The sequence below is a fragment of the Choloepus didactylus genome, chromosome 7 (assembly GCF_015220235.1).
Source record: "Choloepus didactylus isolate mChoDid1 chromosome 7, mChoDid1.pri, whole genome shotgun sequence".
Classification (NCBI taxonomy): Eukaryota; Metazoa; Chordata; class Mammalia; order Pilosa; family Megalonychidae; genus Choloepus; species Choloepus didactylus.
Genome location: NC_051313.1, coordinates 10857812 through 10872926, shown reverse-complemented (window position 1 = coordinate 10872926; position 15115 = coordinate 10857812). Strand labels below are relative to the sequence as shown.

At 46.1% G+C, this 15115-nt stretch overlaps 1 protein-coding gene and 1 pseudogene across 5 annotated transcripts in view; one reads left to right on the top strand and one right to left on the bottom strand.

Moving 5' to 3' along the window:
* Nucleotides 1-15115, bottom strand: part of MAP3K5 (mitogen-activated protein kinase kinase kinase 5) — a 216719-nt gene that overhangs the window by 11988 nt on the left and 189616 nt on the right. For 3 of the 5 annotated variants that reach the window (XM_037843559.1, XM_037843556.1, XM_037843561.1), the window contains 4 exons: nucleotides 14430-14610; nucleotides 14169-14337; nucleotides 10690-10875; nucleotides 7440-7545 (listed from right to left, as the gene is read on the bottom strand). In XM_037843559.1, coding sequence (XP_037699487.1) covers nucleotides 7440-7545; nucleotides 10690-10875; nucleotides 14169-14337; nucleotides 14430-14610 — 642 coding nt within the window. The remainder of the gene's footprint in view (nucleotides 1-7439; nucleotides 7546-10689; nucleotides 10876-14168; nucleotides 14338-14429; nucleotides 14611-15115) is intronic. The other 2 variants (XM_037843560.1, XM_037843558.1) reach the window with 1 other exon arrangement.
* On the top strand, nucleotides 6462-7314 carry LOC119539572 (annotated as a pseudogene).

The following is a 15115-nucleotide window of genomic DNA, read 5'->3' as shown; positions in this document are numbered from 1 at the left end:
GTAAAATCAAATGCTCTACCAGCTTTAAGAATGATTACTAATAAACAAAGCACATCTATAAGTTCTGCTGTGGTGTTCTCTCTGCTAAGCCTTTCTCCAACTAGACAACCCAGGTCAGACTGTACAAAAGGAGCAACAACCATATTTAATGTTGCCAGTGATATAAAGGCTGATTCTTGATGATGAGTGAGAAAAGAGCCTGAGAAAATAAGTACTTAGTGTACAGCACTCTCTGTTCTATGTGCTCTTTTTCAGGAGGAGGAAGACCAAATGCTTTCTTTTTTTTAAGTTTTTTGTTTTGAAATACTTTTAAAATAACAGAAAAGTTGCAAAATTAGTACAGAGAGTTCCTAATACTCTTCAGCAAGCTTGTCTCAAACTTAACATCTCACAGATCTTTGGCACTGTTATCAAAACTAGGAAATTAGCATTGATACACTATATTAACTAATCTACAGACTATATTTGAATTTTACCAGTTTTCTCACCAGTGTCCTTTGTTTCATCCAGGATCCAATCCAGGATACAACATTGCACTTAGTTGTCATGTATCCTTAGTGTCTTCCAATCTGTGACAGTTCCTTAGCATTTCTGTGTTCCTCGAATTACTTTGATGCTTTTGAAGAGTACTGGCCAAATATTTTGTGGTATGTCCCTCATTTTTGGATTGCCTGAAGTCTTCTCTAGATTTGGTTGAGGGTGCATTTTTGGCAAGAATACAGAAGAAGTGATAACGTGTCCTCCCCAGTTTGTCATATGATGGGGTATAAGGGGTGTCTGCCAGGTTCCCCCACCATGTTGCCACTTTCCCTCTGTAATTAGTGAATATCTTGTAGGGACATACTTTGCAAATATTATTTTGCCTACTAATTTTAGCAGCCATCAATGGTTCTTTCCTGCAACAGAAATTACTGTTTGCAGTAGTTTTGCCTAAGAGTTTTCTAATTTCCTCATTCCTTGTACACTTATTAATTGGAATTCTACTGCAACAAAAATCTGTCCTTCTCTCTACATATTTCTTTACTGAATTATTTATATCAGTATAGATTCATGGGTATTTATCTTATTTTACAGGTTATAATCCAGTACCTCACTTTTATCTTCATGCTCAAATTGTTCTGCTCAGGCTTTTGGAAACTCGAAGTTGGCCCTGATATCCTTTCAACCAGCCTCCATCCTTTGTGAAAATTTCCTTACTTTCTGGCACCACAAGATGTAGCAGAATCATCTTGTATTTTCCCATTCCGGGCCTGGAATCGGCTATTTCTCCAAGGAGCCCCGGTTCCTTTTAGTGGCGGATCATGTTTAGAAACTACAATATGGTCCTCTTAGCAGACGGAGCTAAGGCTGCACTAACCAAGGGAGGCTCTCAAACTTGTTTTCTTTAGTATGTTTGAGATTTGGCAGGTTAATTGTTACGTTTTATCATTTGCAGGAATTTTTATCAGGGAAATTTGAGAACACAGGCATTTTAATGTTGTTTCTTTCTATCTTAATTGTGTAGCAAAATCTTTAGGGACACTTGGAAATTTGATGGAACCAACGAATGACTGAAATGAAATTATCTTGTTCATGTATTTCATCATTTGTATATTAGTGTAAACTTCCCCATTCTAAGGGGAATACCAAAAAATACTGTCTTCATGTAATTCTTCTCTAACATGTCTACTTTCTCTTTTTTTAAAATGCTTTCAAACAGTAACGATTGTCAACAGAAACTCCTAGTGATCTTAAAGAAAATCAACCAATTTTGTAGTTGGGGAAAAAATAACTTTCCTTAGCAAATACTTTCCATTATGAAGTAGAACGTGCTTACTCCTTGTGGTTTGAAGCCGTAGGTACCCCAGATAAACATGTTCTTATAATTTAATCCATTCCTGTGGGTGCAAACCTATCGTAAGTAGGATCTTTCATTGAGGTAACTTCAGTTAAGGTGTGACCCACCTCAATCAGGATGGGTCTTAATCCCATTACTGCAGTCCTTCATAAGAGAATGAAATTCAGACCAAGGGGAAGCCATAGATGGAGCAGCCAGAAGCCAAACATCAATGGAACCCCCAAGAGAAGAGAGAGACCGAGAGAGGCAGCCATGTGACAAACCAAGGACCGAGCATCGCCAGCAGCCAGCCCCAGAACCTCACAGTCCTAGGGGAGAAAGCCTCGCCTTGATGACACCTTGATTTGGACTTTTTTTTAGCCTTACAACTGTAAGCAAATAAATTCCCATTGTTTACCCCGAAACATTTCATGGTATTTGCTTGAGCAACACAGGAAACGAAAACACTCCTGTCAGGGCACACGGATGGAACAAGCAGGGCTGAAACCCTCCTGTGGGGAGAGCCTCTGGGCCACTCTCCCGTCGCGCTCCATCAACTGGACAGACATCTACCAACAGTGTGGCCACTGACTTTTCTTTTTGAGCTTCTGATTAGGGAAGAAGTTTAAATTTACAGAAACGCTGTAAAGATAGTACAGAGCATCCCCATATACTCCTACCCAGTGTCCCGTAATGTAAACTTCTTACCTCTGGTGTACTTGGTAAAACTAAGAAATTACTGCTGGGACCATATTATTAACTGTACTATGGACCTCATTCGGATGTCACCAGTTTTCCACTAATGTCCTTTTTCTGTTCTAGGATACAATCCAGGATCCTTCACTGCATTTAGACAATCAGTTTTAAAAGAGAGACTAAAAAATAATAATAATTAAAATAATAATAATAATCCCTCACCTCTGCTCATCACCCCCATCCCAGCCCCCTGTAACATCCCTCTGGGTGTCTTCTTGGGGTCACCCCCACGGTCAGCAGAATGAGGTCCTGGATGAACTGTCCCCTGGAAGAGCTGGTGCTCGGGACGCTGTATCCAGCTCACGCTTCCCACAAGGCTGTGAAGACCAGGAAGGTTCGAGACTATGTCTGGGGGGTGAGGTTCGGGATCGTCTTTGTGCTCTTTTCATGGGTGGAGATCTTCCCAGGCGTCCTCACCTCCTGCCTCCCTTTCCACCAGGAGATCACAGTGGGCTCTGGCTGTGGCCGCTCTTGCCCTCCGCCAAGGGAGCCCACCTACATGGCCGCACATTGGTCCATCCGTCCCTGCCCTGCCCTGAGAAGGAGACAGACGCGTACCTGGTGCAGGCCGACCAGTGCACCTGTGAGGTGGTGCTCAGCTTCCGGAAGCGGGGCCTCGACACTGCCACCTTGGCCACTGGGCAGGCCACCACTGAGTGCTAGGGTGCACTGGCCGGCAGGCAGTGGACCTTCTCTCTGCAGGACCTGAGGCCTGCGTGCCCACCTATCAGGTGCCCTCTACCTGGAGGGCCAGGTACCCCGCTGGGGGCCACCCATTGCATACCGGGCAGGGGTTCTGCATGACATGGAGGATGAGTGCTGGTCAGAGACTGAGGTAGCCCCTGGCCACCAGCCTGGCCCTGGGAGCAGCCTCTGGGCCGCCGCTGGAGCCTGCTGGTGTGGGGGGTACCTCACACTCCCTAAAGGTTCCGAGGGGGAAGAAGGCTGCACCCGTGGACGTGGACAGCTGGCGTCTGCAGACTCCGGCTCAGGCTTCCCTGTGCCCCGCTTTCACAAACCTGACCACATTCACCAGTACAAAACAAACAACCCGGATACCCTCACAAGGCCTTGGGAAGATCCCGTCAAGTACTCCGAAGGGCAGGAAAGAGTGAACATAGCCAGGTGGGCTTTTGGTTTCAAGCACAGTTGGAGGCGAGGAGCCCTGGCCCCAAACCTAGCAAAGGTGGAAGGGTGAGAAAGGTAATAATGGACCAGCCTGCTTCGGGTACATCGTGGGGGCGTCCCTGGGCATCGCCCCAGCAGCAAATGCCCTGCTCCTCCGGCTATGGCAGAACGGCCGTTCTGAGGGGCCCCTGGGCTGCAGGTCTGTCCTGCCTGCAGCAGCTGCCCGGGCTCTGCCCCTCGCAGCCTCTACTGTCCTAATAATACATAAAAGTGAAAAAAAAATTAATGGACAGATCATTTCTATGCTATTGAAATTATTTCAAATATAATCCCGCTGTCTTTTCCTCGTGTGGGCAGCCTTAATTTCAGTCGTTGCCCGTTTAATCCCGGCCTGTCTATCCTTTTCACGGATCCACACCCCGTTCCCTTGCAGCCTCGTGTCTTTGGAGCAGATCACTCCTCTACGGCACATTCCTTACACACGGCCTCACCCCGTGAGAAGTCATCTGCGTGGAAGTTGTCAACTTCCTCAGAGTGGGAGCTCCTTCGGCTCAGGTCCAGCTGTTAAACATGTGCTTCAAAGTCTCTCTAGAATTGTTTTTTTCCCTAAGTCATGCAAATTTTCACCCCAATTTGTTATCGTCAGGTGAAACTCATCTACTTATCCAACCAATATTTCTCAGGGTCTGCTGTATGCCAGGCACGGGACAAAACCAAACGCCCTCTGGGCTTCCCCTCCAGGGCAGGAAACACCCACTGAACAAGAAAACCAACGCAGCTGCAGACTGTGATAAGGTCGCCACTGGGAAAAATCATTTCCACTGGGAGAGAATAATGGTGGTGGGGGGCGGGGAGGGCTTTTTTAGATTTGGCAGCAGACTGGGACGCCCTGAGGAGCATCTTTTGAACCCAGACCTGAAGAACGCAAAGGTGCAGCCACGGGAAAGGAGGGTGACGGGCGCAGTGGCCCCTGGGAGAGGGGACAGTGTGCTCAGGTTTATTAGAACGTTTACTTATATTTCCTTTGTTTTACAGAAGAAAGGAATTAACTAAAGTTTACTAATGTTTACCGTATGGATTGACACTTCACTCTCAAGTCAAACGAGGTATTCTGAGAGAAGAGAGAGAACTAATTCCACAGCTTGGAAGGACTGACATAAAAGTTTGTGGTCCCATTTACAAATAACTTGAATGTTAAAAAACTTCATATTGGTCTTACCCTTCTAAATGCCTGTTTTAGAATGCTTTAGAATATATGTACAAGCAGAACATGTTTCTAATTTACATATTAACACATCTAAATTGAAATCTTGCTGTATTATGGTGGCTTGGAGAAAAACATGTTGTTAAATTAATCCATTCCTGTGGGTATAGACCCTTTGTAAATAACATCTCTTCAAGAAGTCACTTCAGTTAGGTGTGGTCCTAATGAATGAGGTTGGGTTTTGATCTGGAGGACCGAAATCCTTTATAAGAAAGTCAGACACAGAGAGCGAAGCCAAGCGAGCAGCCAGAAGCTGGACGCCAATGGAGCTGAGAAGCCAGGAGAGGTCACCATGTGCACTGCCATGTGACAGAAAAGCCAAGGTCCAAGGATCACCAACAGCCAGCCCCAGAACACTTCAGTCTTCTGGGAGAAAGCATCACTTTGAGGACACCTCTATCTTGGACATCCCCATCCTCAAAATCGTAAGCCAACAAATTTCCATTGTTAAAGCCAATCCATTGCATGGTACTTGCTTCAGCAGCCAGGGAAACTAAAATACATCTGGTGGAAGAGATTTTTTTATTGATGGGTAGACTATCAAAACTCTTTGGAGGTTTTGCCTGCAAGTATGAATTCAGTCCTCACTCCCTAAGGTCTTGTTTAATCAACACTACTTTTGTATCCCTCGGCCAACATCACTGGGGAGCTGTCTAGACCTGTGATTTCCAAACTGGGCTGTGCATCAGAATGACCTGGGGCCTGAATTCAAATCAGACTCCTGGGCTTTATCCCTAGCAAATTCTTACTCATTACAGCTGCCAAGTGGCTCAGAAAGCTGCAATTTTAAGAGCCCCTTCCATGACTAGAGGCATGGACTGCCTTGGGAACCACTGGTAAGGATGACAGAGGAATGCTTTGTGAGCACTGACATCTGCATATTAAAACACATATTTCTTTGGGTCACTCTGTAAAGACCAGGAATCAGGTCTTCTTCACTGATTGTCTTGGTTTCCTAGGGCTGCTATAACAAAGTCCACAATCTGGGTGGCTTCAAACAATGGACACTTATTCCCCACAGTGCTGGAGGTCAGACGTCTGAAATCACGGTGACCGTAAGGTCACGTGTGCTCTGAAGTCTGCAGGGTTCTGGCAGTGGTTAGCTGGCAATCCACAGCACACCTTCACCTCTGCCTCCAACACATGGCTGTCTTCACTGTCTGTCTGTCCTCCTCTTCTTATAAGGACACCAGTCACATCAGGTTAGGGCTCATCTGTCCCAGTGTGGCCTCACCTTAACAAATCACATCTTCAAAGGCCCCAGGTCCAAATAGGGTTCCATTCTCAGGGCCAGAGGTTAGGATTTGAACATGTTTGGGGGACATGATTCAATCTGTAACCCTCATGGTTGATGTTCTGCATGTGGACCACTACTCAGACTGTATGCCCTCACTAATGTTTATTTGGTGGCCTTGAGAAGCTTAAAAAAGACGAGGCTAATGTGGTCTTAAAAGCAGCAAGGAGAGAAAAAACTCAGGCGAACTTAAGATTTCTGGAATGGCGGGCACAGGTTTGGTTGCTGGAGAGATTGTGGTGGCTGCGCTACCCTATTTTGATCAAGGTTCTGCAGCACCTGGTGTGTGGGAAGCAGCTGTGGCGCTGGTGGAGGAGAAAACTCGCAGGAACCATCCTACAAAGAACTACTTGAGCTACTTCACAGCCCTGGATTATTCTGCTTTTGAAACCGATATAACGAGAAATGAATTTGAAAGACTGCTGCCCAGCAACCAATTGAATTACTCAGTATGAAACAATATGAGCTTCCAGCTCCTTCCTCAGGTCAGAAAAATGATATTACTGCATGTCAAGAATGTGTAAACAATTCTACAGCCCAGTTAGAGCATCAGGCTGTTCGAATTGAGAATCTGGAGTTAATGTCACAGCATGGGTGCAATGCCTGGAAAGTATATAATGAAAATCTAGTTCATATGATTGACTGTGCCCAGAAAGAGCTCCAGAAGTTAAGGAAACACATACAAGATTTAAATTGGCAGCAAAAGAACATGCAACTAACAGTTGGATCTAAATTGAGAGAAATGGAGTCAACTTGAGTATCCCTGGTAGTAAGAATTATGAGACTGAATGGACTATTGTACAACTGGAAAATGAAATCTATCAAATTAAGCAGCAACATGGAGAGGCAAACAAAGAAAGCATCAGGCAAGACTTCTGGAAAGAAAAATCAATTTGGGTTGAAAGGAGGAAAAGTTGGACTTTCACAGAATTTCAAACATTTGAACTGTTTCTGAATTCTGAAGGAAAACAGCCTCTTATGGAAACCATTGGTGGTAAATGTTTAGAAACCATTGAATGTGTGGATTGTTGTATTAATTTCATTTGCACATTTTAGCAAAATAAAAATTTTCAACTTGGGAAAAAAAAAAACAGCAGCAAGGAGACATCATGTATGACAGAAGAACAGTAATCTCAAATGCCAACTGCTAAATATTTGCAGAGCAATTCCGTATTTCTGACCTGGAACCAGAATGGTGATAGCCGTCTGCACCGCCTTCCGGATGATACTGTCTAATGCAAACATCCAGTGTGGCTTGATGTTGTGATTCCGAAGGACTTTATTGACCTGGAGAACGACAGCAGCATTTAGTCTGCCTTAATTTTTAATTGCAAACAAACCAGAATTTTGGTAAATTTAATTTCATTAAATCTGAGCATTTGGATGAAGTTCTGGCCATAGAAATAGCTAGATGGGGTCTTCCCATTGAACTGTAAAGAATGTCTTTATATCCCTGACAAACATGCGAAAACTTGCCACTTCAAACTGAAGTTCAGTGAGCCCTACAGGGGCAAAGAAGCTACATCATTTAAATGCAAAGTGTTTAAAGGTTTAGGGGAACGTTTCTTCCGTGGGACTCACTGAGGGTTTGCAGCTTCCAGCTTTCATGATATTTAAAACATGGATTGTAGAGCTGGTATAGGAGGAAGAAAGAGTCTAAGGAGCTTTAAATAAAAGTAAATGCTCCTCTCAAATGTGATGACTCTGGCGTTGACATGACTGAGTGCATCAGCTTAGCCTGGCAACCTGGAAAAGCAGAGCAGGGGGAAAGAGTAGGGGTGTGCTCTCGCAGACCCCACGGTGTGTGCCTTGTCCTCCCCTGGCTTGTTCACACCCTTGTAAGCAGGGCATGTTATGTTCCAGAAAGGCTGCTCACCTCAAAAACCTCTGGGGCAAGGATTTATTTTTTCAAATTCCTAATACTATTTCACATATTTAAGTAGACACTGAAAGAGACATGCACATTACCTTTTTTAAAGCAAACTTTTGTCATAAGGCTGAGACAGGCTTATTTAAAATTTGGATTAATTTGACTCATTGCTAGTAGGCATGGCCTCTAATTAAAAAGAGGCCCTGGTTAGAGACTGTGGAGGGAGATGGGAAATAGATGAGCTCCCGGCACCAGGTCAGGAGCTGCAGTCTGCTGGAGGTGGGCTCGCTGCAACCCTGCACTGGGAGCTTCAGTCTGCTGGCTCAGTTCCTGGCCTGGATCCATCTTTATCAGAATTCCCCAGTTTATAAGGGAGTCAGTAGGGGGGAATTCCTCACAGGAATTGCTCCCAAGGGAGTGAACCATTGCTAAGCTCCCCCTTGTTCTAGGAAATCGTTTCAAATTGGATCTTGTGCCAGTTTGAATGTATTGTGTCCCCCAAACACCATTATCTTTGCTGTAGTCTTGTGGGGAAGACATTTTGGTGCTGATTAGATTTGCTTGGAATGTGCCCCACCCAGCTGTGGGTGATGACTCTGATGAGATATTCCCATGGAGGCATGGCCCCGCCCATTCAGGATGGGCCTTGATCAGTGGAGCCATATAAATGAGCTGACTCAAAGAGAAGGAACTCAGTGCAGCTGTGAGTGACGTTTTGAAGAGGAGCAAGCTTGCTAGAGAGGAACGTCCTGGGAGAAAGCCATTTTGAAACCAGAACTTTGGAGCAGACGCCAGTCACGTGCCTTCCCAGCTAACAGTGGTTTTCCAGACACCATTGGCCATCCTCCAGTGAAGATACCTGATTGCTGATGTGTTACCTTGGACAATTTATGGCCTTAAGACTGTAACTGTGTAACCAAATAAACCCCCTTTATAAAAGCCAATCCATCTCTGGTGTTTGCATTCTGCAGCATTAGCAAACTAGAACAGATCTGTTCTGGAATCTTTGTTTCTCTGGACGATTTGCCTGCTTTTTTGAGTAATGTGGGGTGAAACATTTTTCCCTAAACTGGAAAATTCCTCTCAAGAGCCAGGCATGCAAGCTGGAAGGGGGGGTTCCTCTGTAGTAATTCCCAAGCCTCATAGTTCTTCATTTAATAGTGTATTATGTAGGACCCCTCCTCTGGGTTCATTCCCATCCTGGACCATGAGTGAGCAGGAGCAGGTGTGTATGTATGTGTATGTGTGTGTGTCTCTGTGTGTAAAGTTGCTAAAGTCATGATGATGAAGAGTGACCCAGCACACGATTTCATAAGCCCTCAGTTTGAATTCCACTGGCCCATTTGCTTTCCAACCTCTAGGCTGGAAGCCAAATGTGTGGGAAAGGACAAATTAGCTAAACCATTTCCTTCTACCTGCAGGTGGTTGGGTTTCCCAGCTGCCATGTAAGTTCCTGCAGCATGGAGCACTCACTGAGCATCTGCTCTCGTTTCTGTGACCCTAATCAAGCCAGGAGTCTGCTCCCGTCCTCCCGCAAAGCACAGAGGCCAAGTGGCTTCCACCAGGTGTCAGCCACATCAACGGAAGGATCATAATTTGGTTACAAAATCAGGGATCGAGTGGTGCTCCAAATACGACTGACAAGACCTCGTTTTCACAGGAGTAATAGTGCGTTACAGGCGAATTGACTCTTGTAGTTTAAACACAGTTATGCAAAGTGCTTCTGTGTTCACAGCCCAGGCACCCAGAAAAACCAACTATTTCAGTCTCCTGCACCCCAGAAAGGCCTGGGCGTGGCTTAGGGTTTTTTTTTTTTTTTGTTCCACAGACAAGTTTTATCCAAGAACACAGATGGGTTTTTATCAGGCTTTAGGAAGACTGGCTTCTAGTTGGTGTTGCTTAGCAACTCCATTTTAGAGAGAATTTTCAGCAATCTCTCATCAGGTCGTGCAGATTAATTTTCATTCAGTGATGCTCAGTACTTTGAAGTCTACTGTTGGATAGGAAATGGTGAATATTTATAAAGCAAACATGTTTTCAAAAATGGTCTGGTGGGCAGTAAAGAAACACTGAAGGAAAAAAAAAAAGATTTTTTTTTAGCAGTGACCAATCCAATCTGTTACTACATTTTCCTGCTGGGCACTAGATGGCGCTTCTCACATGGAATTAGAAAGTGTGTGTGTGCTTGCGTGTGCATCGTGTGTGTGTGTGTGTGTGTGTGTGTGTGTGTGTGTGTGTGATGTTGCTAAAGTCATGACAATGAATAGTGACCCACGCTTGATTTCATAAGAACAAAGTTCAGCCACGGGAGACGTTTGCGAGTTTTGCTATTTTCCAGGATGATTCAGTTTTATGTGCGTCTAGCTCTAAAGAATGCAAACACACAAAATACCAAATGCAATTCTTGGAAGCGCACACATGGGGAAATAACCCTCATTTCTCATGATAGAGGATGCGGTTTGTTGAAATGGTTGAATAAAGAAAAGATGAAAGAGCTTAAGTTTTATCCCGATTTTTCTGTCTAATCAGAGCTTGAGTTTGAGGCAGAAAGTTCTACTCACAGCATCCTGAAAGCCAAAGAGGACCACCTGGACTTGATTGATGCCGTGGCTGTCGAAGTCCAGCTCCAGCTTCAGCTTGGACAGCGTGGTGGCTATGATCTTCCGGTCCGTGGATCTCACAAATTCGCGGAGGCTGGCGATGAGGGTGGTGATGTGTTCCCATTTGAGTTTAGGTTCTTCAGCCCCCTGAGGAAAAAAACCACAAGTCCTAAGTCAATCTGTGCCTGATGCAATCAGCCATGGCTGTACCGTGCCCGCAGCCCTTTCGGAGAAGAAGTGGGCTTCAGTATGCCCCTGCCAAAGAAACAATATAGTTCTCCCCACCCCCAGTAGATCATCAGGCTTTGGGGGTCGGGGCAGTTGCCCCTTAGCTTGGCCAACAGCCGTGATGTGGGCAAATGGGCAAAGCTCTGAGCCTACACACCGGCTGCGGCAACGATTCTTGCCCTAGGAAATTTTAATTGGGAACAAAAGAGGGAATCAGGCAAGAAGCCAAAGTACCTTGAGTTCAACGTCTACCCAGAGAGAGAAATCATAAGATGGGGGCATGAGTACGTTCAGTCAAAAGGAAGGAAGCAGAAAAGATAGAGTTGAGGATGACAACTGGCAGGGGGAGGGAAGTGGACAGAAGGATTTCAGCCCACCAAGGCGGCGAATGGTGACCCAGCCAGAGGGAAGATGTGCAAACACCAGGAACCGGAGTCCTTGGAGTCCCAGTCTGGTTTCAGTCTGTGAGCTCGTCTAGGCTCCAGGGCTGGAATTCCTTGGGAGCCCACTCCCCTCACAGCTGTGTGTGCCCACCTATGGCACATGCCATTAAAGTGTGTCAACTCCTTGCAACCCAAAGGCCCCAACTCAAACTGCATCCTTGAAACTCTCCTTTACCCAATAAGGACATAAGTAGTTATAAGAATGAGCCAATGGACTATGTTTACTGATTAAACATATAATACAACAATTAGAAATTCCCTCTCCCAATTTGAATTTTTTACGTTGAGCATGGGACATGACATACTATAAGGAAATTTAGTAGGATGTTATTTATCCTCATTTAACTTTAAGAAACAAATGGGATTTTTATTGTGCTCACTTCTATCTCATATGGCACATTTTCTCACTGCATCATTAAAACTAAATACCTCAGTTGGGCTTTGAAAGCTACAATTTCTAGGATGCTATTAAACTAAAAGAGAAATGCATCATAGAGTTCTTTATTGCAATATATTTTCATCCAGGAAGCTTCCTATTATGCTTGTGCTTCCATGAGAAAAGATTATATTGAAAAACTTAAAAGCCATCAGGAAGGGAATATTTTAAATTCAGACTGAGGACAATTATAAACTTTGTTTTATTTTTTTTTTCCTACCAAAAACTAAATTACACCCAAAGCAAAGAATCACAGGCAAAATCAAAACAACATGAAAATATGTTCAAGAAGGAAAAATGTGAGTTATTCAGAAATTGGAAGCTTATCAGTGAAAAATCAGCTACATGTTTGCCAACTGTTTAAACAGCAAACATTTTGTGTGTTTTTTCTTTGTCATTAACTTTGTTTTCACAACAGAAAAACCTGTCGCTTCTGGCTTCAGATGTGTGTGTCATTGTCCTACAAAAGAATGCTCTCCACCCTGGGAAATTCTTCTATCCAGGCTATTCCATCCATCTATGTAATTGTCACATGTCAGTCCTAAACCCTATCTCGGTGTTAACTCATTCGTGAGCCGTCAACAGTGAGATCTTCAGCATCAAGAGCACCTGTTGAGTATCAGAAACTAGCAATTGGCAGGGAAACTTCCCGCAGGCTTCACTGTACAAGCCAGAGATCCTTCTGGAAATGAGTTCTCTGTTCTTTAGCCTCTAAACTTCCTCAACAAGGATGTGTGATTTCAGAATGACATTAAGAGATCAAAAGGCTTCTACGGGCTGGTTTGGGGACCGGACTGACCCTCTAGGTTCTGGTTTTGTTGTACAGGGCCTGCCTGAATGTAAAGGCACATCATAAAATATTTCATAGACTGGAAAGCACTATTTCTGGTTGTAGGGGAAGAAAGAGATATTAGATACCGATGCTCAACAAGTGTTTGCTGAGCGAATGAATGACTCCAGTGGCTGCCCGACTGCTTGACAACTGACACCCATCCTCTCCTCACCTGTCCCGCCACATTCTCAGCCCCAAAGCACCACAGAGGAAGGACAGGCAGGAGCGAAGCTAGGGGTTCCCGACTGCCCTCTCTGCTCCTGGGTGGCCCACCCTTGCTGGGCAGCGCCCCCGGCTCTCCCTTGCCCCAGGCACCTCCCTCACTTGCGCCAGAGTAACTGCTCCAGCAGCTGGCTGCAGGACTGGGGTCAGGGGTTCCCGGAGTGTGGGTGGAACTCAGGTCAGTGCTTCCTGTGCCCAGAGACCCTCCTGGCCCCCAGGTGGCATGTCGGCTGCTCCCATGGGGTCCACCCAGGGGCCACTGGGGAATTCCCGATGAGACAGAATCCAACCTCAGGCTCAACAAGGCGCAGAGCAGCTTATGGGGGCTCTCAACGCAAAGATCAGCCAGGCTATATGGTAAAACGAGAGAGAGAGAGCGCTTCAGTCCACTTCCCTCTCAGGAACAGCGGAGAAGAGGCGCCTCGCCGAGTCCCCTGCTGCCCCCCATTCCTTGGCAGCTGTTTTCCCAGGACAGAAAGCAGGGAAGAACCATATTCATGCAGATGACCCCAAAAGACAGAAGGAAGCCGTGGCCGGTTGGGGGCACAGCCAGCCCAGTCCCTGCTGCCCCAAGAACCGAAGAAGGAGGATAATGAACATCGTGCCGGGACCAGGCGTGTCTGGAGGAAGTCACGTGGGCAGGACGCCTGGGCCACTGCCCCAGCTGTGGCCGTCACCAGCTCAGTGCTGGGGAAAGGAGACCCTGTTTTCACCGGGCAGGGCTGGGGGATGATCCCCACTTGGATCTGAGAATGGGATCCCCGTGCACTTTCCCAGGGAGCAGGTGCTTCCCTGACCAGCTTTGTGGTTTTCTCACCGCACCCATGGCCTTCTGACACACTGCACAAGTTGAGTATTAGGCTCGTCATCTACAGCCCATCACCCTCCATCAGAACGAGTTCCACCAGCACAGAGATCTCTATTCTATTCGCTGATGTTTCCAGAATGCACGGAGGAGTGACTCACCTGCATCAGGGCTCAATGTGTTTATCAATCGAATGAGTAAACACACAAATGAAGGGGCAAAGAGGCTTGTAGGGACTAGCGGAACTTCCCCAACACGAAAAATTTGTTTCTGACTTAAACAAAGCTTATATTCAAAAAACGCAGTCTCTAAGTTAGGGACTTGCCTCTTTCTTCTGGGGTGGGTTTGCTTTATGCTCATGAACTTTGCAGCTTCCTCATGTCTCCACGTGGTCTGCTACAATTCAAGGGGCTTATGGCGCCAGTAAAATCCACCTGCTTTGGCAAATGAAACATCTACAGTGAGAGGCTTTACCTGAGCCAGAGATTCCATCAGGTTTCTCACGACCTTGTCTTGGTCTTCTGTTAGGATCCTGTGGAGAGTGGCTCGCCGCTCGCTGTCCTTTCTCAGCAGAAAGAAGCCGGAATCCTTTTCTTCGGGGGAGGGTGGGGCGCTGTGATCCTCGAAGTTTTCATCTGGGATGCTGAAATGATCGATGCGCGTGAGTCACAATTCCCTCCATAAAACGATGTACCCACAACCTCCCTCTTCCACCCAAATAAGTCAGGTCTTTACCCCAAGAAGAGAGTGCGCATTCCTTTGATGTCTTTCTCGCAGCAGGATTTGGGTCTCATCTTGAAAGAGAACGGGTCCGCCTTGAGCTCGGTGTCGGGCGAGACGGAGCCGTACTCGCTGCTGCTGCTCGTGTCCTCCACCACGACGGGCACCGGCAGGGAGATGCTGCGGAGGTACTCTGCTGGGGCAGGAGAGACACGACACGGCGCTCACACCGCGGGAGCCACCTCACGCCAACTGGGTCACGATTATGCAAAAGATGCAACATAGCGAGGGTGGGCAGGGATGTGAAAGTGGGACCCCGCGCATTGCTGGTGGGAACAGCCGGGCAGCTCCTCAGAAAGTTACACACAGAATCACCACGTGACCTGTGATCCCACTCCTAGCCATTTACCCCGAGGAGCTGAAAGCAGGGCCTTCAACAACTATTTGCACACCAATGTGCACAGCAGCGTTATTCACAGTTGCCAAAAGGCGGAAGCAATCCGTGTCCATCGATCATGAATGGTGAAACGACATGAGGTATATGCACGCCATGGACTATCATTCAGCCATAAAAAGGAAGGAAGTTCATGGCATGGGTGAGCCTTGAAAACCTTATGCTGAGGGAAATCAGACAGACACAGAAGGACAGATACTGAATGGCTCCACCTGGATGAAACACCCCGAGTAGGCAGAGTCATAGA